General features: G+C 48.0%; 2 protein-coding genes across 37 annotated transcripts in view; both read right to left on the bottom strand.

Annotated features, from left to right (window-relative positions):
* The window catches only part of CCDC134 (coiled-coil domain containing 134), a 32,338-nt gene extending 19,182 nt beyond the window's left edge, over nucleotides 1–13,156 (bottom strand). For 2 of the 7 annotated variants that reach the window (XM_016939294.4, XM_063807951.1), the window contains exons 1-5: nucleotides 12,978–13,066; nucleotides 12,668–12,745; nucleotides 4,010–4,128; nucleotides 3,004–3,125; nucleotides 2,713–2,797 (exon numbers count right to left, since the gene is read on the bottom strand). In XM_016939294.4, the coding sequence (XP_016794783.2) occupies nucleotides 2,713–2,797; nucleotides 3,004–3,125; nucleotides 4,010–4,112 (310 nt within the window). In that variant the 5' untranslated portion in view covers nucleotides 4,113–4,128; nucleotides 12,668–12,745; nucleotides 12,978–13,066. Of the gene's footprint in view, nucleotides 1–2,712; nucleotides 2,798–3,003; nucleotides 3,126–4,009; nucleotides 4,129–12,667; nucleotides 12,852–12,977 lie in introns of those variants that run through there. The other 5 variants (XM_054675567.2, XM_016939293.4, XM_001170122.6 and 2 more) reach the window with 5 other exon arrangements.
* Nucleotides 13,157–14,290: 1,134 nt separating this feature from the next.
* MEI1 (meiotic double-stranded break formation protein 1) overlaps nucleotides 14,291–27,662 on the bottom strand; it is a 99,263-nt gene continuing 85,891 nt past the window's right edge. For all 30 annotated transcript variants that reach the window (XM_063807946.1, XM_063807950.1, XM_063807948.1 and 27 more), the window contains 5 exons: nucleotides 19,732–19,813; nucleotides 19,169–19,275; nucleotides 18,109–18,240; nucleotides 17,804–17,916; nucleotides 14,291–14,491 (listed from right to left, as the gene is read on the bottom strand). In XM_063807946.1, the coding sequence (XP_063664016.1) occupies nucleotides 14,446–14,491; nucleotides 17,804–17,916; nucleotides 18,109–18,240; nucleotides 19,169–19,275; nucleotides 19,732–19,813 (480 nt within the window). In that variant the 3' untranslated portion in view covers nucleotides 14,291–14,445. The remainder of the gene's footprint in view (nucleotides 14,492–17,803; nucleotides 17,917–18,108; nucleotides 18,241–19,168; nucleotides 19,276–19,731; nucleotides 19,814–27,662) is intronic.

The raw sequence follows: 27,662 nt of genomic DNA, 5'->3' as shown, positions 1-27,662 counted from the left end.
TCAGCAGCTAGTGAGTAGCAAATCTGGGCTGCAAACCCAGGTCCGTCAGCCCAAAGGCACATCTTGCTGCTTAGAAGACACATTTGCTGTGGGGACCAGAGAAGTGAGTGTTGTTCTGCACACAGAAGCTGATGTATCACATGAGACTTTACTGGGCTTGACGCCCCCACCGACATGTTATCCAAATGTCCAGTGCTGGCCCTGGTGTTAACACAACTAGAGTGTCTGTGAGACCTCAGGTCTCTTAGGATGGCCACAGAACAGGCCAGCATTTTTCTTTTTTAATATTCTTTCCATTTTATTTCATTTTAAGTGCTTAAGTTCTTATTTTGAATGAACGAATGAATATATTTAATTAATTAATTAATTACTTTAGAGGTGAGGTCTCACTTTGTTGCCCAGGCTGATCTCAAACTCCTGGCCTCAAGTGATCCTCCTATCTCGGCCTTCTAAAGCTCTGGGATTATAGGCATGAGCCACTGCACTCGGCCTGAAATTATCTTCGACTTAACATAACACAACATAAAATTCATTCACTTGGCTTCCTCTAATGTTACCATCCTTTTTTTTTTTTTTTTTTTGGAGACGGAGTCTCGCTTTCTTGTCCAGGCTGGAGTGCAGTGGCATGATTTTGGCTCACTGCAACCTCCGCCTCGCGGGTTCAAGTGATTCTCCTGCCTCAGCCTCCCAAGTAGCTGGGATTACAGGTGCATGCCACCACACCCGGCTACTTTTTTATATTTTTGGTAGAGATGGGGTTTCACCGTGTTTGGCCAGGCTGGTCTCAAACTCGAACTCAAGTAATCCGCCTGCCTCGGCTTCCCAAAGTGCTGGGATTACAGGAGTAAGCCACCTGCTTGGCCTAGTGTTGTCATCTTATATAACCAACATACAACTATCTAAACCAGGAAATTAACAGCAATACAATACTACCAACTAACCTAACAGACTTAATTTGAATTTTCTGTTTTCCTACTAATGTGCTTCTACTGGTCAACAGGTCAATTTAGACTGAGCTTTGTTTGTGTGCTGTAGGAAAACAGCCTGCTGCAAGACAAGTGTGGCACCATCTTGAAGCCATAATGGCTGAGGTTTGACCCCTGCACACCAAGGTATTCTGCAGCAAGGTCTTTAAACAATGCTGGTAGCATAGATAACCCCTCAAAAAGATGATTATTTAACTTCCCCAGTGGTCACACGTTTCACACGAAAGCCTGAGATGTCACCAGCTGCATGTTTTAACCTAAAAGCTTGCTGTATAAACAATACTTTTGGCCGGGTGTGGTAACTCACCCCTGTAATCCCAGCACTTTGGGAGTCCATGGCGGGTAGATCACTTGACATCAAAAGTTCGAGACCAGCCCGGCCAACATGGCAAAACCCCATCTCTACTAAAAATACAAAAATTAGCCGGGCCTGGGGACGCACGTCTCTAATTCCAGCTACTCGGGAGGCTGAGGCACAAGAATCACTTGAACCTGGAAGGCAGAGGTTGCAGTGAACTGAGATTGTGTCACTGCACTCCAGCCTGGGTGATGGAGTAAGACTCTGTCTCAAAAGAAAAAAAAAAAAAAGAATAGTTTCTGTACAAGCATTGTCGTCTGCAAAACAACAAGTAAAGAATACTTTCTGGAGGTTGGGTGTAGAGACCACCATCTCATTTCTGCCTGAGACATGGCTTCTGTTCAGAAGTCCCTAATAAATGTTTCTTTCTGAGAAACTGGCGCTCTCAGCTCCCTTGGCCTTGGAGGGTAGGTTTGCACAGACCTGCTCACCAAGGAACATGTGTCCATCATGGTAGCAAGTCCCCCAGATCCAGGTTAGCCAAAAGTGTAACTGTGTAAACAGGTCTAAGCAGTCCCTATTGGAGCCAGCCTGTCAAAAAGGGCCCAGGCAGCCCTCACCAGCACTAAGAGGCCACGCAGAAAGATAAGTAGACTCCAAAGATATGCCAGGGTGGGTCTGAGACATGTCAGGCAGGGACCCCGGGGCTTCAGAATAATCTTGAACCTCAAAGAACTCAGGAAGTCAGCCTGATTCAGAGGGAAGAGCCAAGGCAAATCACTTGTCCTCTTTCATATAGAAAGTAGAGAGAACAGTGTCTTCCTCCAGAGTTATGGTGGAGATTTGAGTTCATGGTTGTAAAGTATCTACTATTTAATATATAAGAGCTGTCCGCATCCTCTCAGTGTAATCTAAGAAATGCTATTGTGGCCGGGTGCAGTGGCTCACGCCTGTAATCCCAGCGCTTTGGGAGGCCGAGGTGGGCGGATCATGAGGTCAAGAGATCGAGACCATCCTGGCCAACATGGTGAAACCTCGTCTCTATTAAGAATACAAAAACTAGCTGGGTGTGGCGGCATGTGCCTGTAGTCCCAGCTACTTGGGAGGCTGAGGCAGGAGAATCATTGTACCCGGGAGGTGGAGGTTGCAGTGAGCCGAGATCACACCACTGTACTCCAGCCTGGCGACAGAGTGAGACTCTGTCTCAAAAAAAAAAAAAAAAAAAAAAAAGAAATGCTATTGCTAAAAAGTAGCCAGTTAATTAGGGAGGCCACTCACGAAACGCCCATCTGCCCAAGGGGACCACTTAGAAGGTGCCACAAGAGGGCACTTCCGGGGAGAAAAAAAGAGTGACAAGAACAGGAGAGAAGGAGCAGCTAGAGAAGATCAGGTGGTGCGGAGGACAGGGCGGGGCAGGGCAGACCATACCATCCTTCAGCTTCTCGTCCTGGGGGAAGGGCCCATCTGGGAGCACATCAGCAGCAGTGAGCACTGTCCGGGAGTCCTCCAGCACCTGAGGGAATCCCGCCAGGGCTGAGTGGCTTCCCAGTGCCCATCACAGACTGCTCCCATCCCCATTTATTTAAACCCCACTTCAAGTCTTATGTGTACGCAGTTCCCCTGTCCCTGAACACCAACCCCTTAGGGAACTCCTATTTACCCATCAGTGCCTAGATCAAAGACTGGACCTGCCATTAGCTGCCCCCTGCCTGCACACACCTTAAAGAGCCCCTTGAGCATGACATCAAGGATCTTGTACTGCTGGTGGATGTTGTTCAGCTGTGCCAGGTTCTTCAGTGCCAACAGCTGCTCCCGCCGCTTCACCTCAAACATCTTCTTGTCTGGGCAGAATTAAGTTAAGGGGCTGGCATCAATAGCCCTGCCTGGACAATCCAGCAGTCTTGCCTCAGAAGGCTCATTCCTGACCAGGAAGTATCTGCAAGGGCCATGGATGCCCAGGGCTAGAAGCCTCCAGGAAATGAACAAACTGACAAGTGCATGGACCTGCAACGCACTGTTCATCCAGTTCCCATGGCGCTCCACACCCAGAAGCCTGAAACCAAGCCTCCACACCTGGCTCCTGCCTTCCCTTTGCTGTGGTCTTCCTGCCGTCTCCACAAGCATTCACTGTTCCAGAGCCTCCACCTCTCTGCTCGCGCTGCACCCTCTCTGCCCAGGATGCCCCTCACCCTCCTCTAGGAGTTTCTTTCCTTTCAAGGCCTGGCTCAAAAACCATCACACAGTGTTTCTCCCTGACCCCTCCTGTGCCCATCAGAGCACTGGTCACAGAGTAAAATGATCATTTGTTTGGATACTTTCTCCCCCTGGGCTTATGGACACCTCAAAGCCAGGGGACTTGTTGTAATTCATCTTTGTGTCCTTGAGGCCTGGCCTGGAGCAGGTGGCCCAGTTCACCAGAGTCCAGATGGGCCAGTAATCCAGAATTCCTGAGTCTTCACCCAGGATCTTGCCCACAAGGTACCAGGCCATGCACAGTCCTCACTGAGCCTTTGCAGTCTAGAGATGGGCCTTGTCATCTCCATTTACCATACGCGGAAGCTGAAGCTCCGGAGAGACCTGACTTGCTCAAGGTCTGGCTAGAGCACCTCACCTTTTCTCCCTGTTCCCGCCAGCTGGGCCTGCTTATCCCTGGAATCCCTGAGTAGAAGAACCTCATTTATAGACCTCTCAAAGACAGCTCATTAACTACAACCCCAAAGGATACAGATCTCCAGGCTTGGGTCCAGGGAGGTCCTCAAGGTGCCTGTGGCTCCCGTCCCAGACAAAAGCAGGACAAAGAGGAAGGCCAGGAATTGAAGAAGGTCCATATCCAAACCTCTTGAGCTGGAAGAATAACCCAAAGAAAGAGAGTGAGACTCAGAGATCGGTGTTACATAAAATAGAGTGCACAGGTGAACAGCAGCTTCCCCTGACATAGTGCAGCCTCTGTATACCAAGAACCCAGCTTTGGGGAGCCCTGAAGCTGCAGCTCTTATCCCAGGGCCAGCAGGCACACAATACAGAGCCGTGGGATGCTAGGAGGTGGGGAGAAAGATAAGTGTGTGTAACACAGGAACACTTAGAGCACAGGGTCAGTGGCTAGAGCTCTAGGCTGGAGCCCTGCCCCCGCCCATCTCTGGGACCTCGAGCAGCTTGCCCAGCCTTTCTGAGCCTCAGCCTTCTCAGCTGTAGAACAGGGATAAGGAGGTCACCTCCCTGATGCAGGGAGGGAGGTCTGGGTGAGGCACTGTGCCTGGGGAGGAGGGGCTCGTCAACAGTATTCCTTCCACATCCCCTATCCTGGTCTCCCAGGAAAGCATCTGGTCAAGGAAGCCCAGGCAGAGAAGATATGAAACTTCTGGAGTTTTCCTCCTTCCTTGACTTTTGTCATCAGAAAGTAAGAAGGGACAAAGGGCAGGGAGGAAGGCAGGGCAGTCTCGGGGTAAGGGGGCTTGCTACTCACTCACTTTGGAACCATAGGTACTACATAGAATACCTGTTCATATTCAGGCAACACGCAACAATTATTTATTTATTTTAATTTAATTTTTTTTTTTAAGATGGAGTTTCACTCTTGTTGCTCAGGCTGGAGTGGAATGGCGCAATCTCGGCTCACTGCAACCTCCACCTCCCGGGTTCAAGCGATTCTCCTGCCTCGGCCTCCTGAGTAGCTGGGATTACACGCATGCGCCACCATGCCCAGCTAATTCTGTATTTTCAGTAGAGACGGGGTTTCTCCATATTGGCCAGGCTGGTCTCGAACTCCCAACCTCAGGTGATCCGCCTGCCTTGTCCTCCCAAAGTGCTGGGATTCAGATGTGAGCCACCGCGCCCGGCCCTTTTTATTTATTTTTTCCTTAGTAGAGATGAGGTCTTGCTATATTGCCCAGGCTGGTCTCCAACTCCTGAGCTCAAGAGATCCTCTCGCCCCGGCCTCCCAAATACTGGGATTACAGGCGTGAGCCACTATGCCCAGCCAACACAATTATTTATTGAGCACTGTGAAGTTCACTTTCCTGGTGATTCCCAGGACATACATTGCTGCCTTCCACCCTTCCTCTTTCTCCCCTTGAAAGGATGCATCTTTTCACTTGGCTGGGGTGGTAATTCTCTTAATGTTTTTTGTTAGTTCCTGTATTTTTTTTTTTTTTTTGAGACAGGGTCCTGCTCTGCTGCCCAGGCTGCAGTGCAGTGGCACAGTCATGGCTCATTGCAGCCTCCACTTCCCAGGCTCAAGCCATCCTCCCACCTCAGCCTCCTGAATAGCTGGCACTACAGGTGCATGCCGCCATGCACGGCTATTTTTTGTATTTTTCTTAGACGTGGGTTTTGCTACATTGCCCAGGCTAGTCTTGAACTCCTGAGCTCAAGTGATCCACCCATCTTGGCCTCCCAAAGTACTGGGATACAGGTGTGAGTCACTGCACCCGGCTACTATAGCTTTTTTCTCTGGTTCTAACTCTACTTTTACGGCCTGACACTCAAATATTCTGTCTTGAGGGCCTAGAAAAACAATGTTTTCCTCTAGTATAACTTGATTCTGTACTTTGGGCTTTTCTTGATGTGTCTGAATTGTTCCATTTAACCAGGAAATTTCTCATGCTTTTAACTAAGAGCCAGGTATTCCCCAGTTGAAGGCACTAGTTTTTGTTTTGTTTTGTTTTTTTGAGACGGAGTCTTGCTCTGTTGCCCAGTCTGGAGAGCAATGGCACGATCTCGGCTCACTGCAACCTCCGCTTCCTGGGTTCAAGCGATTCTCCCTGCCTCAGCCTCCCGAGTAGCTGGGATTACAGTTGCCTGCCACCACACACAGCTAATTTTTGTATTTTTAGTAGCAACGGGGTTTTGCCATGTTGGCCAGGCTGGTCTTGAACTACTGACCTTAGGTGATCCGCCGCCTCAGCCTCCCAAAGTGCTGGGATTACAGTCGTGAGCCACCGTGCCTGGCTGGTACTAGTTTTCTTGTTTACATTCCACTATAATATGATGGAAACTCATAACTTTGGACACACTCTTCCTGTGTCTGATGAAATTCACAACTTTTTCATAAAACCTGAGCTATGAAAGGGTTAAGATTTTTTTGTTTTTACACCCTGGTAACCTTCTGTATTGCTTGCGACACATAAATAACAAATTGACAAATTTCCTTGTCCATTGCTGATTATAATGAACTTCCATTAGATTTTTAACCATGGGGACAGGCATGGTGGCTCATGCCTGTAATCCCAGCACTTTGGGAGGCCGAGGTGGGCGGATCACAAGGTCAGGAGATCAAGACCATCCTGGCTAACACAGTGAAACCCCGTCTCTACTAAAAATACAAAAAAATTAGCCGGGCGTGGAGGCATGTGCCTGTAATCTCAGCTACTTGGGAGGCTGAGGCAGGAGAATCGCTTGTACCCAGGAGGCAGAGGTTGCAGTGAGCCGAGATCGCACCACTGCACTCCAGCCTGGGCAACAGAGCGAGACTGCGAATAAAAAAAAAAAAAATTAGTCGCCTAAAAAAAAAGATTTTCAACCATGGTTGTTCCAAGTCTTTGTCATCTGTGGTTCTGATTCTTCTCTAAGAGCATTTGCAATCAGATTCATAAAAAGACTCTAACAAGTAATCTTAAATACAAGTATCTAAAAACTTAAAAACTTTAAGATCTATAGACTAAATAAAGAATTTTCAGAACTCTAATGAAGAAACTGATGAATTCCTGAAATCTCTAATCAAAATCAAACAGAACTCAATTAAAAACTGATGAAGATAATTTTCTTTTCTTTTCTGTATTTATTTATTTATTTTTGAGACAGGGTCTCACTCTGTCATCCAGGCTCACTGCAGCCTCAACCTCTTGGGCTTAAGCAAGCCTCCTACCTCAACATCCTGTATAGCTGAGACTACCAGCACATGTCACCATGCCCAGCTATTATAATTTTTACAATCTTTTTGTAGAGGTAGGATCTTGCTATATTGCCTAGGCTGGTCTCAAACTCCTGAGCTCAAGCAATCCTCCTGCCTTGGCCTCCCAAAGTGCTGAGATTACAGGCATGAGCCACCCTGCCAGAGTAATGTGTTTATGACATATATTTGGAATATTATTGGTTCTTTACTTGTTTTGTTTTCTAAATTTAAGGAAACTTTTTCTCTTAAGCTATCTATAGTTTACAGCAATTCCATAAGAAATACTTTTGTAAAGAGAGGTGGAAACATTTACTTTTTCTCCCTATTTAACCCATCTAAAATTTGAAAACTATTCAAGAAAAGTATTCTTTTTTTTATTTTATTTTTTATTTTTTAGACAGGGTCTCCCTCTGGAGTACAGTGGTATAATCATGGCTCACTGTAGCCTTGACCTCCCAGGCTCAATCAATTCTCCTTCCTCAGTCTCCCAAGGGCCTGGGAGTACAGGCATGCACCACTACACCCAGCTAATTTTTGTATTTTTTAGTAGAGATGGGGTTTGGGCATGTTTCCCAGGTTGATCTTGAACTCCTGGGTTCAAGTGATCAGGCTGCCATGGCCTCCCACAGTGACAGGATTACAGGCGTGAGCCACCATGCTGGTCTATTCATGAGTATTCTTACGGCAATGTGGTTATTTGCAAAAGTCCAGTAAGACTTCGCTCTCTCTCTTTTTTTTTTATTTTGAGACAGAGTCTCACTCTGTTGCTCAGGCTGGAGTGCAGTGGCACGATCTCAGATCTTGCAACCTCCGCCTCCCAGGTTCAAGTGATTCTTGCGCCTCAGCCTCCCCAGTAACTGGGATCACAGGCGAGCACCACCATGTCTGACTAATTTTTGTATTTTTAGTAGAGACAGCGTTTCACCATGTTGGCCAGGCTGGTCTCGAACTCCTGGCCTCAAGCGATCTGCCCACTTTGGCCTCCCAATGTACTGAGATTACAGGCGTGAGCCACTGTGCCCAGCCTGTTCTCTCTTATAACAGAATACAACAAATATTGCTTATATTACCAGGGCTTTAACTAGAATATCATACTTGAGAATGTACATAGAAAGCCTGCCTTCAAAGATTCCCAGCCTTACAGTGAATGAGTAAAATCTGTCACTTCCTGGCAGGCCCAGGAACCTTAAGACTGTTAAGTAAAATCTAAAGTCTGCCTTGGTTTTGCTTCCTAGCCTTAAATGGTTTTTAAATCTGTTATTCCTATGTGATCACTGTAAAGAGAAAATTTTGTTTCTAAAAAAAGCTATAGTACATCTGTTATTAGACTGTAGCCCTGTGCATTGTTTTTGAGTTCTCATTATCTACTTGTATACTGGACTAGCTCCTGAATTCTAGATTCCTCCAATCTAACTTTCTTTCATGAAATTATTAAAAATTGGCACTGCTCTGTTCCTGAAGCCCTATAAGTTGAAACTAGATGAACTTTAAGGGACAAGCCTTGTGCCTAATGTATGGGTCACACAGGAAGTTCACCAAACATCCCAATGCCATAACCAGAGACATTCAAACTGCAAACCAGGATAAGAAGTTGATGGTTTCATACTGTAGATAGCTTTTCCGAAGACACTGGAACAAGATTCCATATCATTTTGAGACTCTTACTCGTTTCTTTTTTTTTGAGTAGGAGTCTGGCTCTGTCGTCCAGGCTGGAGTGCAGTGGTGCAATCTCGGCTCAATGAAAGCTCCGCCTCCCAGGTTCACGCCATTTTCCTGCCTCAGCCTCCTGAGTAACTAGGACTACAGGTGCCCGCCACCACGCCCGGGTAATTTTTTTTGTATTTTTTGTAGAGACGGAGTTTCACCATGTTAGCCAAGATGGTCTCCATCTCCTGCCCTCGTGATCCACCCGTCTCAGACTCCCAAAGTGCTGGGATTACAGGCGTGAGCCACCGCACCCGACGGACTCTTACCCGTTTTAATGTCTCCTTTTTTTCACTTGGCAGGATAATGGTGTAATTGAAATTTCACAATCAGTAGCTTCTGCTGGTAACTTGACAGAACCTGACTCAAGAGATCCTTTAGGCCACCTAATGGATGACTTTGGCAATATCCCTAACAGAACTGTTGCTCACAAACAACAAACACCACCACCCCAAAAATCTGTTGCTCACTCTCTGTTTTAACTCAACCCAGTTATGGCATAGTAGGTGGTAAAAACTGAGCTATATTATCTATTCACAAATGTTGGTGCTATTGCTAATACTACATACTGTACCTGGATACATTCCTCTGGGAAGCTGAGATCCAAATACAAAAAATAAAGCAGGCCTGATGGTTACAATAGGTCTCATCTAATTCCCAATGGTCATTTGATTTATTCAATTGGTTGTCTTTAAGCCTAGGTTCATGTCTCAGGATTTTTTTTTTTTTTGAGACAGGGTCTCACTCTGTTGCCCAGGCTGGAATGCAGTGGTGCCACCTTGGCTCACTGCAGCCTCGACTTCCCAGGCTCAAGCAATCCTCCTGCCTCAGCCTCCCCAGTAGCCTGGGACTACAGGCTCATGCCACCATGCCTGAAGAATTTTTGTACTTGTTTTTGTAGAGATGAGGTTTTGCCAAGTTGCCCAGGCTGGTCTCGAACTCCTGGGTGCAAGCAATCCACCCACCTTGACCTCCCTAAGTGCAGGGACTACAGGTGTGAGCCACCACGCTGGCCCTCTCAGAACTATTATGCAAACTGAGATTATCACATTGCTATTACTTCCTATTTTCCTATTTATTTATTTTACATTATTTTTGGAGACAGAGTCTCACTCTGTAGCCCAAGCTGGAGTGCAGTGGCACCATCTTGGCTCACTGTAACCTCTGCCTCCCGGGTTCAAGTGATTCTCCTGCCTCAGCCTCCCGAGTAGCTGGGATTACAGATGTGCACCACCATGCCTGGCTAATTTTTGAATTTTTTGTAGAGACGAGGTTTCATGATCTTGGCCAGGCTGGTCTCGAACTCCTGGGTTCAAGCAATCTGCCCATCTTGGCCTCCCAAAGTGCCAGGATTATAGGGGTGAGCTATCGTGCCCAGCCCTATTTTCTTTTTAAACTTTATACCTATTACTTTTTAAATTTTTGTTGAAGTATCACTCCTGACAGAATAATGCTGGCCCAGAAGTTTGCAATGACAGCAAATGCCTATGGAACAGCCAAAATTGAACTTAACAATGAACTCCAGGTAGACATACCTTGAGAGCCACTCCTTCCAAACCTCCTTTGCTGCTCAAATGTGGCTAAAAGGTATTTGGGGTTTTTTGAGGCAGGGTCTCGCTCTGTCACCCACGCTGGAGTGTAGCGGTACAATCATAGCTCACTATAACCTGAAACTCCTGGGCTTAAGTGATCCTCTACCCAACTGACTCCTGCACACTCCCCAACCAATGCCCAGATAACTTTTTTTTTTTGAGACGGAGTTTCGCTCTTGTTGCCCAGGCTGGAGTGCAATGGTGCGATCTCGGCTCACCGCAACCTCCACCTCCCAGGTTCAAGCGATTCTCCTGCCTCAGCCTCCCTAGTAGCTGGGATTACAGGCATGTGCCACCACGCCCGGCTAATTTTTGTATTTTATTTAATTTATTTTTTATTTTTTTATTTTTTATTTTTTTGAGACAGAGTCTTGCTCTGTCGCCCAGGCTGGAGTGCAGTGGTGCGATCTCGGTTCACTGCAAGCTCTGCCTCCTGGGTTCACGCCATTCTCCTGCCTCAGCCTCCCAAGTAGCTGGGACTACAGGCGCCCGCCACCACGCCCGGCTAATTTTTTGTATTTTTAGTTGAGGTGGGGTTTCACCGTGTTAGCCAGGATGGTCTCGATCTCCTCACCTCATGATCCGCCTGCCTCGGCCTCCCCAAGTGCTGAGATTACAGGTGTGAGCCACCGCGCCTGGACGTTATTTATATATTTTTTTGTATTTTAGTAGAGACGGGTTTCTCCATGTTGGTCAGGTTGGTCTCGAACTCCCAACCTCAGGTGATCCGCCCGCCTTGGCGGTTGCCCAGGCTGGTCTTGAACTTCTGGACTCAAGTGATACTCCCTCCTTGACCTCCCAAAGTACTGGGATTACAGACGTGAGCCCCTGCTCCCAACCACTACAAGGGTTTTGACACTGACTCCTAGTCACCAGTCTCCAACTGGAGACTCCTAGTCTCCAACATGGCAAGAGACCAACAACCCAAGATAGGTCTGTCCCAGCACTGAGGGACCTAACTACAGGATGACTGATCAGTAAAGTTTTTGGAGAAAGATCTTGACCAAAAGGGGGAAATATGAAAGTTGTTAGAATCAAAACAGAGTCGTTTGTGTTAAAAACTCTGACAAATTTAAAGCATGATTCTCCAATGGGAAAAAACAAGAACAACAACTCTGACAAATAAAACCGAGGAAGGTCGTGAAAAGAGGGTTCTTATGCACAAATGACTGATAACAAGATCAGAAAAAATGCAAAAACCACAACCCTGCACAAAGGCCACTGCAAACTTACACAGAAAAATCTTTCAGTGAGGACATCTGCCCTGCAACTGCCTGTCCAACCTCAGACTGGCACCACTCTTGCTATTCATCCTTGTAGCCAAGGATAACTATCTCAAAATAATCATGTAATCCTCATTTTTCCTTTTCAAAACCTTTGTCTTCCTTTACCTCCCCAAATATGGACACAGGTTACTATGGCACACATATTGTCACTACAATGTCTATTCCCAAGTAAACATCATTTTTTTAGAGTCTCTCAGTCTGCTATTTAGGTTGACAGTACCTACCACACTCTAGGCACTGTTCTAGAGGCGGGAATACAGCAATAAATAAGCAAAAATCTCTGCACTCATGGTACTTGTCTCTAGTAGGGATAAGAGTTGATCAATAAACTTGTAAAATAAGCACAGAGGGATGAGAGGGTGTCGGTCAGGTACAAGATTACATAAAGTGGTCAGAAGAGGTCTCACACTCAGATTACAACTCCCCAATGTTACCAATGTGAAATCAAGGCACAGAAAAATGAGGTGACTGCCCAAAGTCACACAGCTATTCCCAGGCTGAACCAAGAGTCTGTTTGGCTCTAAGTCCAGTGCTCTGTCTTCTGACTCTTTCTAAATGAGCACAGGCTACCTGAGATCAGAGCTGGCTACTGAACTACCAGGACACCTGCCCCAGGGGAGAGATGCTCAGTTACAGACAGTGAGGGGCTGCAGAGATCATCCGGAGAACCCCCTACCCCCAAGCAGACGAGATAAGTGAAACCTAGAGAAGGAATAGTCCAAGTTCACCCAGGACCCCCCACATTCCACCTCCTGCTCCAAACTCAAGGGAACCAGAAGGAGGCTAGGGCAAAACTTTAGGGGCCAAGGAGAATACCAGACAGCTGGCAATGACTGAAGCAGGTAGTGGGAAAGAAAAGCCAGAACAGCAGCCTGCGGGACAGGTCCTGCTTTCTCTACTGTTAAACTCACTTTTTCAGCCTCTCAATCCCGATCCTGCCGTATGCGTCACCCGGAGCTCCTCCTGGCTCAGCATGAGGCTCTGAACTCCTGCAGAGGTACCAGGTAGTGGCGGGCCTTGAGCCGGCTACCGGGGTCGGGGGCCCAGGTGGTTGACCCCGAGCCTTCGGAGCTCCCGGAGGAGGGAGCGAGCCTTCTCAAGGAACAGAGGCGTCCAGGTCCACGAAACTCCTTCCCCACCACCTGCAGCCGGTTCGAGGCCCTCGGTTCTCTCATTATCCTTCCCGGGAACCTGCAGCCCGCGGCCCCTACCGCCACCTACCTGGCCAGTCGGTGCAGGAAGGGCAGGTGGCCGAGTCCTGTGCGAGCAGCTAGGCTCGAAGGTCCAACAGGCTAACAGCAAAGCAACTGAAAGCGGGAGCACCCGCCTAGCAACCGAGCGCAGACCGCCGAGCTCCGTCCCGCCCACCGCGCTGCTCCCGGCCAATGAGCGCGAGCCGCGACCGCGGGGCTCCGCTAGCCTCACTTCCGGCCCCGCTCCACCGCCCCTGCCCACCCCTCCAGGCTCTGGCGTGCCTCCAGCGCGCTGTGGGCACCATCCTCGTCCTGTCCCTCCTGCGGTCCCCGGGTACGTGGCCCTGGATTTAGCTTGTGTTGGAGGAAGTTAAATCTGTGGGTGGGGTCTGTGCCCAATGTAAGGCGTGAATCAGCAAACTGGGGTCCCAGCTCCTGTCGGCCGGGCGACCTTCTGCGCGCCCTCCCCGAAACTGTGTCGTCGTCTGTGGCCGAGTTTTTAAACTTTAGATCGCAACGTGAGTTTAGTGGGCGGTGACTAGCACTTTTTTTCTTCTTTAAGGACCTCAGAGACTCAGTGCAGGATTCGGGCATCCCCTCCTTGCCCCTCCGGTCCACCAACTAATAAGCCAAGTGCGGCGGGGGCTTCCCCGTCCGTTCGTTAGGCCGAGTGCAGCCCCACTTTTGCGCAGGATCAGGACAGTCAGACCCGAGAAGGCAGCGTGGCGTGGCCATCTCCGGGCCCGGGGCCCCTGCCGGGCGGGAAGGGAGCTGGAGGCCCGGTCTGGGCTGAGCTCCCCAGAACAGGCGCAGGGCAGGCACTGTCGAGCGCAGACCTCATGCCGGGGACCAAGCTGGACATGCATTCCCAGGATCTACCCACGAGGGTGCATAAAACACCAGTTCTGATGACGGCTGTACGGGAAGGGACAGAGGGGACCTACTTTAGCCAGACAAGGGCTGAGGCTGGGACAGTTTCGTTCTGATAGGAAAGCTGAGAATTTGACCCCCCTTGCCTGGAAAGTTTACCTCTATCCACCTCCACGTGAGGCGAGGGAGCAGGTCAAGTGCCTCTGGGAGCTGTTGAATCGCAGCAGCCCCAACCCCTAGGCCTTTCTCTGCCCTGCCAGCCCCAGGATGGCCTGACTGGTGTTCTCTGAGTACAGCTGAGGCACCCAGCTGACTCCTTGAATGCTGTTACAAGAACAAATCCTGTCCCGTCCCTCCCTCCCTGAGGAGGCCATCAGTCTCCTTGCTGAAACAATCCCTTATCCAACTGGCTGAGAAACCAGCTCCTGGTAGACAAGGTAGTACAGTGTTTTTGGAGAGCTCACGCAGGTATGTGAGTGTATCATTTTATTTCCTTATTCTATTTCAACAATGGAGTATATGGCTCCATATGAATAGCTTCAGCTGTCATCCATTTCCCCAACAATTATGCCCTTTGTCTCCAGGTCTCATTCTCTCTCCACTTCTGGGCCTTCAAGTCCTGAGGATCAGTTTCTGATGTGGGACAGGGATACAGCCACCCCTCCCAGGCAGCTGGCAGCAATACATGAGAGGAAAACAGCAGAGAAGTGGGGCCAACCATGGGGGCATCACACTTCCAGAGCCCAAAACAGTCAAGAATGGTCAGGCAAGAACAGAGATGCTCCTGAGAATAGTGGGATGGATTCTGAAATTGGGTCCTGAACACCTGGGCTAGGTAGTTGCTATTCAACAGTGAACTATTGCACAGAAGGGGCAAGGAAGAGAGCCAGGGAGGCAACCAGAGGGGTGCGGAGGAAGCAAACTACCCTCACACACACCTCTGGACTGCAGTATCTCTGGACTGCAGTGTCTCTGGGTGCAACCAGCCACCTACCAGAGGGCCTCTGACCACTGCCACAGCCCCAAGCTTGCTTTTTTTTTTTTTGGAGACATAGTCTCACTCTGCCACCCAGGCTGGAGTGTGCAGTGGCACAATCTCGGCTCTCTGCTCACTGCAATCTCCACCTCCCAGGTTCAAGTGATTCTCCTGCCTCATCCTCCCAAGTAGCTTGGATTACAGGCATGCACCACCATGCCCAGCTAATTTTTGTATTTTTAGTAGAGATGGGGTTTTACCATGTAGGCCAGGCTCGTCTCAGAACTCCTGACCTCAAGTGATCCACCCACCTTGGCTGGGATTACAGTGTGAGCCACTGCGCCCGGCCCCCAAGCTTTCTTTTTTTTTGAGACGGAGTCTTGCTCTGCCCCCCAGGCTGGAGTACAGTGGCGCGATCTTGGCTCACTGCAGCCTCTGCCTCCCAGGTTCCAGTGATTCTCCTGCCTCAGCCTCCTGGGTAGCTGGGATTACAGGCTCACGCTACCACGCCCAGCTAATTTTTGTATTTTTTAGTAGAGATGGGGTTTCACCATGTTGGCCAGGCTGGTCTCAAACTCCTGACCTCAGGTGATCTGCCCACCTTGGCCTCCCAAAGTGCTGGGATTACAGGCGTGAGCCACTGCACCCGGCCATCCAAGCTTTCTTAAGAACATGGCAGTCACACAGACACACACACACTGTGTGTGTGTGTGTGTGTGTGTGTGTGTGTGTGTGTGTTGGGCTGAGGATCACTTGAACCAACTGCGCCTGGGCAACTGTCTCCAAAGCTCATGGGGGAAGGACTAGCTCCTTTCTGAGTTCGGTGATGTGGCTTTGGAGACAGGCAAATCTGAGGTCAAATCCTGATTGTATCACTAGCTCTGTGATTCTGGGCACGACTGAATGTCTCTGGCCTCAGTTTCGTTATTTGGAAAGGGAGTAGGAATAATAACAGACACCAATATAACATTCACACCAAGCCAGGAGCTGTTTTTGGTGCTTTACATATATTAACTCATTTAAGTCCTTGCTACAACCCTAGGAGGTAGGTACAGGTTGAGTATCCCTTATCCAAAATTCTTGGGACCAGAAGTGTTTTGTATTTCAGATTTTTTTTCGAATTTTGTAATATTTGCCTATAATAATGAGATATGTTGGGGATGGGACCCAAGTCTAAACACAAAATTCATTTGTTTTATATACACCTTGTACACATAGCCAGAAGGTAATTTTTTATTTTTTTGAGACGGAGTCTTGCTCTGTCGCCCTGGCTGGAGTGCAGTGCTGCAATCTTAGCTGACTGCAACCTCTGCCTCCCAAGTTCAAGCAGTTCTTCTGTCTCAACCTCCTAAGTAGCTGGACCACAGACGTGTGCCACCACAGCCGACTAATTTTTGTATTTTTAGTAGAGACAGGGTTTCACCATGTTGGCTAGGCTGGTCTTGAACTCCTGACCTCAGATGATCCACCCACCTTGGCCTCCCAAAGTGCTAGGATTACAGGCGTGAGCCACGCGTCCGGCCACCTGAAGGTAATTTTATGCAGTTTTAAATAATTTTGTTCATGGGCCAGGCACAGTGGCTCATGCCTGTAATCCCAGCACTTGGGAGGCCAAGGCAGGCAGATCACCTGAGCTCAGGAGTTTGAGACAAGCCTGGGCAACATGGTGAAACCCTGTATCTACAAAAATTAGCCAGGCATGCTGGTGTGCACCTGTAGTCTCAGCTACTCGGAGGGCTGAGGCGGGAGGATCCCTTGGGCCCAGGAGGTGAAGGCTACAGTGAGCTATGTTCACACCAGTGCAATCCAGCCTGGGTGACAAAGCAAGACACTGTCTTAAAAAAAAAAATAAAAAGAATGTAAAAAATATAATAATTTTATTCATGAAACAAAATTTTTTGTTTTTTTTCTGGGACAGAGTCATGTTTTGTCGCCCAGGGTGCAGTACAGTGGTGTGATCTTGGCTTACTGCCCTCCGCATCCCCGATTCAAGCGATTCTTGTGCCTCAGCCTCCCGAGTCGCTAGGACTACAGGCACATGCCACCACACCCAGCTAATTTTGGTATTTTTCATAGAGATGAGGTTTCACCATGTTGGCCAGACTGGTCTCAAACTCCTGGCCTCAGGCGTGAGCCACCGCACTTGGCCTATTCATGAAACAAAGTTTTGGCTACATTTTGACTGCAACTCATCATGTGAAGTCAGGTATGGAATTTTCCACCTGTAGCATCACATCAGCACTCAAAAAGTTTCAGATTTTGGAGCACTTTGGATTTCTAATTTTTGTATTAGGGATGCTCAACCTGTACTACAAGTACCTTAACACTCCTAGCTGATGTGAGGATTAAATATAATGCATGTAGCCGGGCATGGTGGCTCATGCCTGTAATCCCAGCACTTTGGGAGGCCGAGGGGGGCAGATCGCAAGGTCAGGAGTTCGAGACCAGCCTGTCCAATGTGGTGAAACCCTGTCTCTACTAAAAATAGGAAAAAAAAAAATACCCAGGCGTGGTGGCAGGCACCTGTAGTCCCAGCTACTCGGGAGGCTGAGGCAGGAGAATCGCTTGAGCCTGGGAGGCGGAGGTTACAGTGAGCCAAGATCGTGCCACTGCACTCCAGCCTGGGTGACGGAGCAAGACTCCATCTCAAAAATGAATAAATAAATATATATATATATGTAAAATGCATGTAATGTACCTGCTTTCTGTAGGAACTTAATATTAACAGGACACGGCATTGTTGTTGTCAACACTGTTAATTGACCCCTGCTTACTTTAGAAGACTAATGCACCTAGGTCCTGAAGCATGATGCCACAGCTTCTTATGGCCTGGGAGAGCTTGCCCAGGCCAAGACAGGTCAGCCAAAGCCACACCTTGCAGAACATCACCCACCTCTTCATGAGAGAGGACATTGCTACTCCGGTACCGCATAAACTGGCCCAGGAAGAGAAGCCCCAAACACCCAGTGACTTGGCATCTCCTTCATCATAGATGCAAGAAAGGATACAGCATGTCCTGCAGGGGTGGCTGGCCTGAGGAGGTGCTAGGGGGAAGGCCCTCCAAGGAGGCCTGCAGGGTCTGGGCCATGCTGTGGTCAGCCAGGTGTCCCATGCTCTGGAGCTGCAGGGAGAAGAGGGCAGGGAAGACAGGCCTCCTCAGTGCCCATTCCACACAGGCCCTAACTGCCTCCATCCTCTGTACTTCCCTCCTCCCATTCCTTGGCTGCTGTGGCCAGAGCTCCCACCCTCCAAGAGAAGATGGTCTTGAGGGTCTAGCTTTACAGTGGCTGCATGGCCTCCCCTTCCCACCCACCTGCTGGAAGAAGCCATGCAGGGCCTGGAGTGTGGTGTTCGAGAGGGTAGACAGGTCAGCCAAAGCCACACCTTGCAGAACATCACCCACCTCTTCATGAGAGAGGACACTGCTACTCCGGTACCGCATAAACTGGCCCAGAAAGAGAAACCCCCAAACACCCAGTGATTTGGCATCTCCTTCATCATAGACAACTGCTATGCCCCAACTTTAGGAGACACTGTCCTGAAGCCCACAGAACCTGCCTGCCTTCAAGGAGCTCAGAGTTAGTGGGCAGAGGTGGGACTGTGTCATGGGGAAGTGGGGTAAGTAAGGCAACCTGTGAGATCCTGAGAGAGCTGGCCCTCCTGACCCCTTTGGCCTTGGTTCCCTCCTACCCAACCTTGCACTGAACACTCATGGCCAAAATGAACTACGTGTGGCTCCCGACATACCACCATGTGCTCTTGTACCTGTTGTTTGTACTTCACTACCTGGAATACCTTTCCTCCTCTCTGCCTATTAATCTCTCAAGCCACAGCTAAAATGTTACCTTCACTGCTGAGAAGCAATTACTCTTTCCTCTTTGTTCCTACACCAACCACTGATGTACTTGTTGATCCACTCTGCTGTCATTCTTAGGCCTGCTGCTTTGTTATTTATTCAAGGGGCACTTACTGTGTGCCCCACAGTTAGCATCTCCTCTACTCTACCACTTGTAGCATCATATTTACATTACTAGTTTACTTGTCTGTCGTCCTCTTTAGACTGAGGGACCCTAAAGGCAGAGTATCTGGTTCATTGATATCCTTAGTATCTAGCAGACCTGGCATGTGGTAGACAGGCCCTGGTCAACATGTCATGAGAGAAATAGGGGAAAGGGTGTCGGAGTCCCCTGGAGTGAGGAGATATGGGCATTCAGAGGAATTCTTTCAGCAAGTCTCTTGTAGGGTGAAGGCCTGCCGAGCCCTTCCACCTTCTTTAAGGATTAGGGTTACCTAAAGTAAGGAGACCCTGGCCTCTTCAGCACCACCCAGCTCATGACACTCCTCAGACCACAAGATATCCTTTCTGCACTTACCAGGGTCATGAGCCTCAAAATCTCAGGTCTGAGGAAGGAATTCTCTCCAGCATCCAAGAGGGTAAACAGCAAAAACCGATTCCAAGGCTGGGAGGCCACGTGGAGAGCTTCAAGAAACACTGGGTTGTTAATGCTTCCAAGGCCTTGCCTTGGGACATTGCTCAAGAGGACCTTCTCCTATTGGCTTAAAAAGGGGCTACCCAGTTAGAGGCAGGGCACTGAACAAGCTGACCCAAGGAGGGTTCTTCCCTGGGCTTCTAATCCACTTATGTTGACTGGCTCGGTGAAACTATATACGCCATGATTGTGGAAGGCAGGCAGTAAGAAGGGCTCTGCCGCTTAAGAGCACTGTGACCTTGGTTGGGCACATCATTTGACCTATCTGAACCTTATTGATCCCATCTGTATAATGGGCATGACTGCCCTTGCAGTCCTGCTAAAAGAATTAAACAAAACAAGTATAAGTCACACAAGGGAATGGAAGGCTGGAGCAGGAGGGTGGAAGGGTGTTGCTCCCTCTAATCTCTCTCATGGGAACATCAGATAATGTGGAGAGTTTCTACCAATGTCTGGGCTCCGGGCATCCAGGTAGTCAAGCAAGGCCTCCAGGCAGCCAACACAGGCCTGGGACAATAGAGGGTCCTTCTGCAGAAAAAAAAAAAAAAAAAATCAGGTCAGGTTTTGCTACCAATGGCTTTTGGTGCCAACCAAGAAAAAACATTTGGTTTTCAGAGTTACTTGGATTTCAGAATTTCAGATTTGGGATTATAGCCCTGTAGATAATCAAGAAATGTTTATTGGCTTCATCTCTCACCCTCATACAGAGCACAGTGCTTATACTGTGTGATTTACCTACATTCAGGACAGTGCTTTGGGCTAGGCACAGTGGCTCACGCCTGTAATCCCAGCACTTTGGGAGCCAAAGCGCCTGGATCACCTGAGGTCGGGAGTTTGAGACCAGCCTGGTCAACATGGTGAAACCCCATCTCTACTAAATATACAAAAATTAGCTAGGTGTGTTGGTGCACACCTGTAGTCCCAGCTACTGAGGAGGTTGAGGCAGGAGAATCGCTTGAACCCCGGAGGCGGAGGTTGCGGTGAGCTGAGATTGCACCACTTGCACTCCAGCCTGAGCGACAGAGCGAAACTCCATCGTGGTGGCTCACACCTGTAATCCCAGCACTTTGGGAGGCTGAGTGGGTGGATCACGAGGTCAGGAGTTCAGCCTGGCCAAGATGGTGAAACCCCGTCTCTACTAAAAATACAAAAAATTAGCTGGGCGTGGTGGTGGGCGCCTGTAATCCCAGCTACTTGGGCGGCTGAGGCAGATAATTGCTTGAACCCGGGAGCAGAATGAGCCACGATCATGCCACTGCACTCCAGCCTGGGCAACAGAGCAAGACTCTATCTGGAAAAAAAAAAAAAAAAAGAATGCTTTGTTTCAGAAAAGAAGATGGACCCTGGGCCACACTAAAAGATTTATAGATTACAGAGCCTCACAGTTTACTTAAGCCAGTGGGTTTCAACCTTTTTTTTTTTTTAAAGCAACAGGACCTTTCATCAAAATTGTATGCTCTAATAAGCACATGAAAATATTTATCATTAGTTATTAGGGAAATGCAAATTAAAACTACTATGAGGTACCCCTGTACATCTACCAATAGCTAAAGTTAAAAAGACTGACAACACCAAGTGTTGAGGAGAATGTGGAGAAGCTGGCACTCATACATTGCTGGTGGGAAGATAAAATGGTGCAACCACTTTGGGAAACAATTTGATGGCTTCTTATAAAGTTAAACATACACTTATCACCCCCATAACCACCCTTATCACTCCAGTGCCCACAGCCCTTCTTCACAGCCCTCTGCTGCCACTGACCTGCCCCTTCACCCCAAGTGACCCAGCATGGTGGACCCTGGACACTCTCTCTACTCTTATTTCAACTAACACTTTCCTCCACCGTGCTCCATTCCTGGGGGAATAGAGGCTGTTCTCATGTCAGCCTTTTATTTTGCAGATGGAGAACATAAAGATTAGTAAAAAGTGACTTGCTAAACATTTTCAGAGTCAGAGGCTGGGCAGGGGCTTTGACACAGATTCCCGTGACTCTAGATACTGTACCTTCCACTGCACTGCACTGGGCCACCCAACTGCTGAAGATTCTGCATAGCTGATCAGCACTCAGTTTGTAGTGCTGGTGCCACCAGGCTGCTTTGGCCCAGAGGTGTCAAGGAGGACCAGCACCCAGAGCCCTAGCTTAGGCTTCACTGTCATTTTTCTCCCTTGACACCAGTTTTTAAAAGTATAGTTTTATTGAGATATAATTCACAAACCATAATACTCATCCTTTAAAGGATATAATTCAGTAGTTTTTAAAAATTATATCCATAGAGTTGCACAGCAATGTAATTCAAGAATATTTTCATCACCCCTAAAAAGAAACCCCATACTCAGCAGTCACTCTTCATTCCTCCATCTCTCCACTCAGCCCTAGGCAACTACTAATCTACTTTCTGTCTCCATGAATTTGCCTTTTCCAGACATTTCTCATAAGCAGAATCATAATATGTGCTCTTTTGTATCTGACTTCTTTCACTTAATGTTCTCAAGGTTCATCCATGTTGTAGCATGTGTCAGTACTTCATTCCTTTGTATGGTCAAATAGTATTTCATTGTATGGATATACAATCTGTCCGTTCATCAGTTGATGGACATTGGGGTTGTTTCCACTTTTTCATCATTATGAATAGTGCTGCTATGGACATTCAGATACAAGGTTTTGTGTGGACATTCTCCACCTCCTGTCAACACTTGCTATTATCTGTGTTCTTATTTTAGCCACCCTCATGGGTATGAGGATGGCCTAGCTGTCATCTGCATGTACAGCCTCTTGTTCACCAGTTGCCTTACCTCCAGGCACTCTCCTTGCCCCCATCTTTCCCACTGTGGCTGAGAGGGAACTTGCTTTTTTTCTTTTGAGACAGGTCTCACTCTGTCACCCAGGCTGCAGCTCAGTGGCATGATGACAGCTCACTTTGGCTTCAACCTCCTGGGCTTAGGTGATCCTCCCATCTCAGCCTCCTGAGTAGATGGAACTACAGGCATGTGCCACCACGTCCAGCTAATTTTTTGTATTTTTTATAGAGATAGGGTTGTGCTGTGTTGCCCAGGCTGGTCTGGAACTCGTAGACTCAAGCAATCCACCCACCTTGGCCTCCCTGAGTGCTAGGATTACAAGCATGAGCCATAGTACCCAGCCCGAGAGATAACTTTCAAACACACAGTCTGATAGATGTCCTTCCACAGTTCGCACAGTGATTCTTAGCCTAGTGTATGAGGCATGGCTCAGTTTGGCTCTGCCCAGCTTTTTGTCTCATTTTCTGCTTCATCACACCCCACACCCCAGCATGCACTTTCAGAATATGTGATTTTATACATGCTGTTGTCCTGCTGGAATGCCCTTCCCTCTATACCTCTGCCTAGACACCCTTCAAGGCTGAGTTCAAATGTCACCTTCTCCGTGAAGCCTCCTCTGACTTCCCACACAGGGGGCATTTTTGCCTAAAAGAAGTTTTCAGACCGGGCGTGGTGGCTCACGCCTGTAATCCCAGCACTTCGGGGCTGAGGTGGGCGGATCACAAGGTCAGGAGTTCGAGACCAACCTGGCCAATATGGTGAAACCCTGTCTCTACTAAAAATACAAAATTAGCCAGACATGGTGGCGGGAGCCTGTAGTCCCAGCTGCTCAGGAGGGTGAGGCAGGAGAATCACTTGAACCCAGGAGGCAGAGGTTGTAAGTGAGCCGAGATCACGCCATTGCACTCCAGCCTGGGTGACAGAGTGAGACTCTGTCTCAGAAAAAAAAAGAAAAAAAGAAGTTTTCAGTTCTGTGGAAGAAGATAATGTAAACCACTATCATATAATAAAATATGATAATGTGATACTCAATTCACAGCTGAATGAACCATTCTGGGAGCTCAAGGAAGAGGGATTTCCTCTACTGCTGGGTTACTGTGGAATAAATATTTGCTGAATGTATGAATCATTGAACAAATGAATGAAGAAATGAATAAAAAGCGAGTTTTAAGACCGGGTGCAGTGGCTCACACCTGTAATCCCAGAACTTTGGGATGCCAAGGCATGCGGATCACTTGAGGCCAGGAGTTTTGAGACCAACCTGGCCAACATGGCGAAACCCTGTCTCTACTAAACATACAAAAAATTAGCCAGGTATGGTGGCAGGTGCCTGTAATCCCAGCTACTTGGTAGGCTGAGGCACGAGAATCTCTTGCAACTGGAAGGCAGAGGTTGCAGTGAGCCAAGATCACGCCACTGCACTCCAGCCTGGACAACAGAATGAGAGTCTGTCTCAAAAAACAAAACAAAGAAACAAACAAACTATTTTTAAACAACAAACTGGTTGAAGGGAATGAAGGAGGCTTAGCTATAGCCATGAGGTCCTGGGCAGTGACAGAGGGGACATTGTGGCTGAACAAAGAAGGCCAGGAAATTTCTCGAGAGTGTGACAGTGAGAGAAAAAAGGAAAAGCCTACTTGGTCCTGTTCACTAGGCAATTATAGGGCAGTCACTGTGAGGCTAAGACAGGCTCCTCAGCAATACCCTCCCATAAGCAGGGTAGGCCCAGCACCTTCTACAGGGGGAGTCATGAGCTTCTCAGGTTGGGTTCCCCTTCCCAGGGACTGTTGAGGACAGACAGTCAAAAACTACCAGAGAGACAAATACAGGATTCCACTTACATGAGGTCCCTACAGTAGTCAAATTCATAGAGATAGCAAGTAAAATGGTAGATGCCAGGGGCTGGGGGAGGGGACTGGGGAATTGTTTAATGGGTACAGAGTTTCAGTTTGGGAAGATGAAAAGATCTAGAGATGGATGATGGTGAAAGTTGCACAACAATGTGAATGTACTTAATGCCACTGACCCATATACTTAAAATGATTAAAATACTAAATTGTATGTTATATATAGTTTACTACAATTAAAACAAGGCCAGGTGCAGTGACTCACACCTGTAATCCTAGCACTTTCTGAGGCCAAAGCCAGAGGATTGCTTGAGCCCAGGAGGTCAAGACCAGCCTGGACAACATAGTGAGATATCATCTCTACGAAAGTATTTTATTTTTTATTTATTTATTTTTTGAGATGGAGTCTTGCTCTGTCACCCAGGCTGGAGTGCACTGGCATGATCTTGGCTCACTGCAACCTCCACCTCCCGGGTTCAAGTGATTCTCCTGCCTTGGCCTCCCAAGTAGCTGGGATTACAGGTGCGCGCCACCATGCCCGGCTAACTTTTTTGTATTTTAGTAGAGATGAGGTTTCACCCTGTTGGCCAGGCTGGCCTCAAATTCCTGACAAGTGATCCGCCCGTCTTGGCCTCCCAAAGTGCTGAGATTACAGGCATGAGCCACCGCGCCTGGCCTTACTACCAATACAAAAGTATTTTAAAATTAGCTGGGCATGGTGGTGTACACCCGTAGTCCCAGCTATTCAGGAGGTTGAGATGGGAGGATCACTTAAGCTCAGCAGGTTAAGGTGGCAGTGAGCCATGATCATGCCACTGTACTCTAGCTTGGGCGACAGCAAGACCCTATCTCAAAAATAAAAATAAACAGTTGCCAGAGGCAGAGTTGAGTGTCACAGGCCAGGGAGACACCTAGGCTCTTGGGCATGAGAGGCGAATGGTGAAAGTGCTATACAATACTTCACTGGTGGCTGGGCACGTTGGCTCACACCTGTAATCCCAGCACTTTGGGAGGCCGAGGTGGGCAGATCACCTAAGGTTGGGAGTTTGAGACCAGCCTGGCCAACATGGTGAAACCCTGTCTCTACTAAAAATACAAAAATTAGCCAGGCATGGTGGCACACACCTGTAATCCCAACTACTCAGGAAGCTGAGGCAGAAGAATCGCTTAAACCCAGGAGGTGGAGGTTGCAGTGAGCTGGGATCATACCACTGCACTGCAGCCTGGGTGACAGAGCAAGACTATGTCTCAAAAAAAAAAAAAAAAAAAAACCCACAAACCTCACTGGCACCCCACCCTAGTGTTTAGGCTATTGGTTTGAAGAAGGCTTTTTCATCACTCAAGGCCCAGTTCAAATGCTACCTCTCCTGTGCAGCCTTCCAATACAGGTTGAGGCTGGGCACGCCTGTAATCCCAGCACTTTGGGATGCCGAGGCAGGTGGATCACTTGAGGTCACGAGTTCGAGACCAGCCTGGCCAACATGGTGAAACCTCATGTCTACTAAAAATACAAAATTAGCCAGGCATTGTGGTGCGTACCTGTAGTCCCAGGTACTTGGGAGGCTGAGGCAGGAGAATCACTTAACTCAGGAGGCAGAGGTTGCAGTGAGCTGGGATTGCACCACTGCACTCCAGCCTGGGTGACAGAGCGAGACTCCATCTCAAAAACAAACAAAAAAACAAATACTGGTTGAGTATCTGTAATTAAAAATTTGAAATCTGAAATATCCCAAAATCCAAAACTTTGGAGCACCAACATGATGCTCAAAGCAGATGCTCATTGGGCATTTCGGATTTTGGACTTTTGTATTAGGAATGCTTAACTGCTAATAGGTCATTTTGGTATTAGATGTAGTTATTTGTGCTTCCTATAATCTGTGAGTGCCTAAATGGCTGGGATCATGTAATGTTAATTTCTGTGGTTTTCATCCATTCAACAAACATTCCCAGATGCCAACTTTGTGCCAAGCTCTGTGCTGGGTATTGGGAAATCATTCCCCCTACACCTCCTGTTCTGAATCTTAAAACAGGAACATCAGCGCTTTTAGAAACATTAGGGAGAAAGCATTTCCCTAACTGGCCCTCCTCACCCAAGGAAGGTTTTATCTAGCAGGCAAGATACTAGCTTAAGATCTACTGTGCCATCAGGGCAGGATTAAGGTATTAAAGATTATGCTCCCATGAACTTAAACTCTTAAGATCCTGGCCAGCTGGCTAAGTGTCCATAATGCAAACACAGTTTTTCCCACCTGTGGACCCCTGGTCTGGCAAGAAGGAGGGTGTTTTAAAAAGCTCATTTTGGACAGATATGATTAAGCAAGTATAATAAAATGTTATTAGTAGAATCTAGGTGTTGGGTGTATGAATGTTCACTGTAAAACTCTCTCATTGCTGTATGTTTGAAAAACTGCAGGAAAAAAAAGCCCATTCTGTTCCAGAGTCCCAGCCAATATTCTACTGTGATGTTTACCAGCAATAAAGCTTATGTTTTGGTTCTCATCTGATTCCTGAATTCTAAATTAGCTTTAAACCCACAAGGGGAAGGACACACAAAGATTAACCAGACCCAGACTCTGCCCTTGAGTATATCACAGCCTGGTTGGGGGAATAGTGATATGAAAATGGAAACTTGAAACAGAGAGCTAAGTGCTATAATAGGATAGATGTTTGATCCCTAAAGAGCACAAAGCCTTGTGCAAGGATGTGCCACAGGACAAGACTCAGCAACCGCTAACTCAGCATAGGGCCCACTCCTGGGACATCTTCCTGGGGCCCCCAGTATCCTTCATAGGCCATGACATTGGGTCAGGGCTCGGGATATGATGGCTACATAAACACTGATCTACAAGTGTCTCCTAAGCCATAAAACACAAACCCCTTGGAGGTAGACATGCTTTTGCTTGCTCTGGATCCCCTCCTTCTTCTGGTAGCAGTTTTCCCATGGGGAACCATCCCTCTCTTAGGATCAGTCCACCTGGGCTATGGAGAGTTGACCACATGCTCTGGCCTCCAGGAGAGGGCACTGACCCAAGCCAGGCCAATCAGGGCATCCCATGCCCCAGCCATGGTGACTGGCATATTACCCAAGCCAGCCTAATGAGACTCAATTCTGGGAACTATGAGGAAAGAGAAATCTTTTTTCCCTAGAGGATATAAGCTAGGAGCTACTGCTGGTCATCCTACTATCTCATAAAAATAAAGCTGACAGTGAGGAATGCAAAGCCAATAGATGGAAAGAGTCTGATGACCTTGTCTGAGCTTCTGGGATCCAGCTGTGCCTGAAGCCAGTATTGACCCCAGGACTTCTCAGTTATAAGCCAAATTGAGTTTTGTTTCTGTCACTGTAGCTTTAAAAGTCTCACCCAGGCAGGGAATAGTGGCTTATGCCTGTAATCCTAGCACTTCTGGAGGCCAAGGTAAGAGGATCACTTGAGGCCAGGAGTTCGAGACCAGCCTGGAAATATAGCAAGAACCCATCTGTATTTAAAAAATAAAAATAGGCCAGGTGTGGTGGCTCATTCCTGTAATCCCAGCACTTTGAGAGGCTGAAGCGGGTGGATCACCTGAGGTCAGGAGTTCGAGACCAGCCTGACCAATATGCGGAAACCCCATCTCTACTAAAAATACAAAAATTAGCCGGGCATGGTGGCATGCACCTGTAATACCAGCTACTCGGGAGGCTGAGACAGGAGAATCACTTGAACCTGGGAGGCGGAGGTTGCAGTGAGCCA

The sequence above is a fragment of the Pan troglodytes genome, chromosome 23 (assembly GCF_028858775.2).
Source record: "Pan troglodytes isolate AG18354 chromosome 23, NHGRI_mPanTro3-v2.0_pri, whole genome shotgun sequence".
Classification (NCBI taxonomy): domain Eukaryota; kingdom Metazoa; phylum Chordata; class Mammalia; order Primates; family Hominidae; genus Pan; species Pan troglodytes.
Note: the sequence above shows the minus strand (reverse complement) of the source record. Positions and strands in the feature narration are given on the sequence as shown.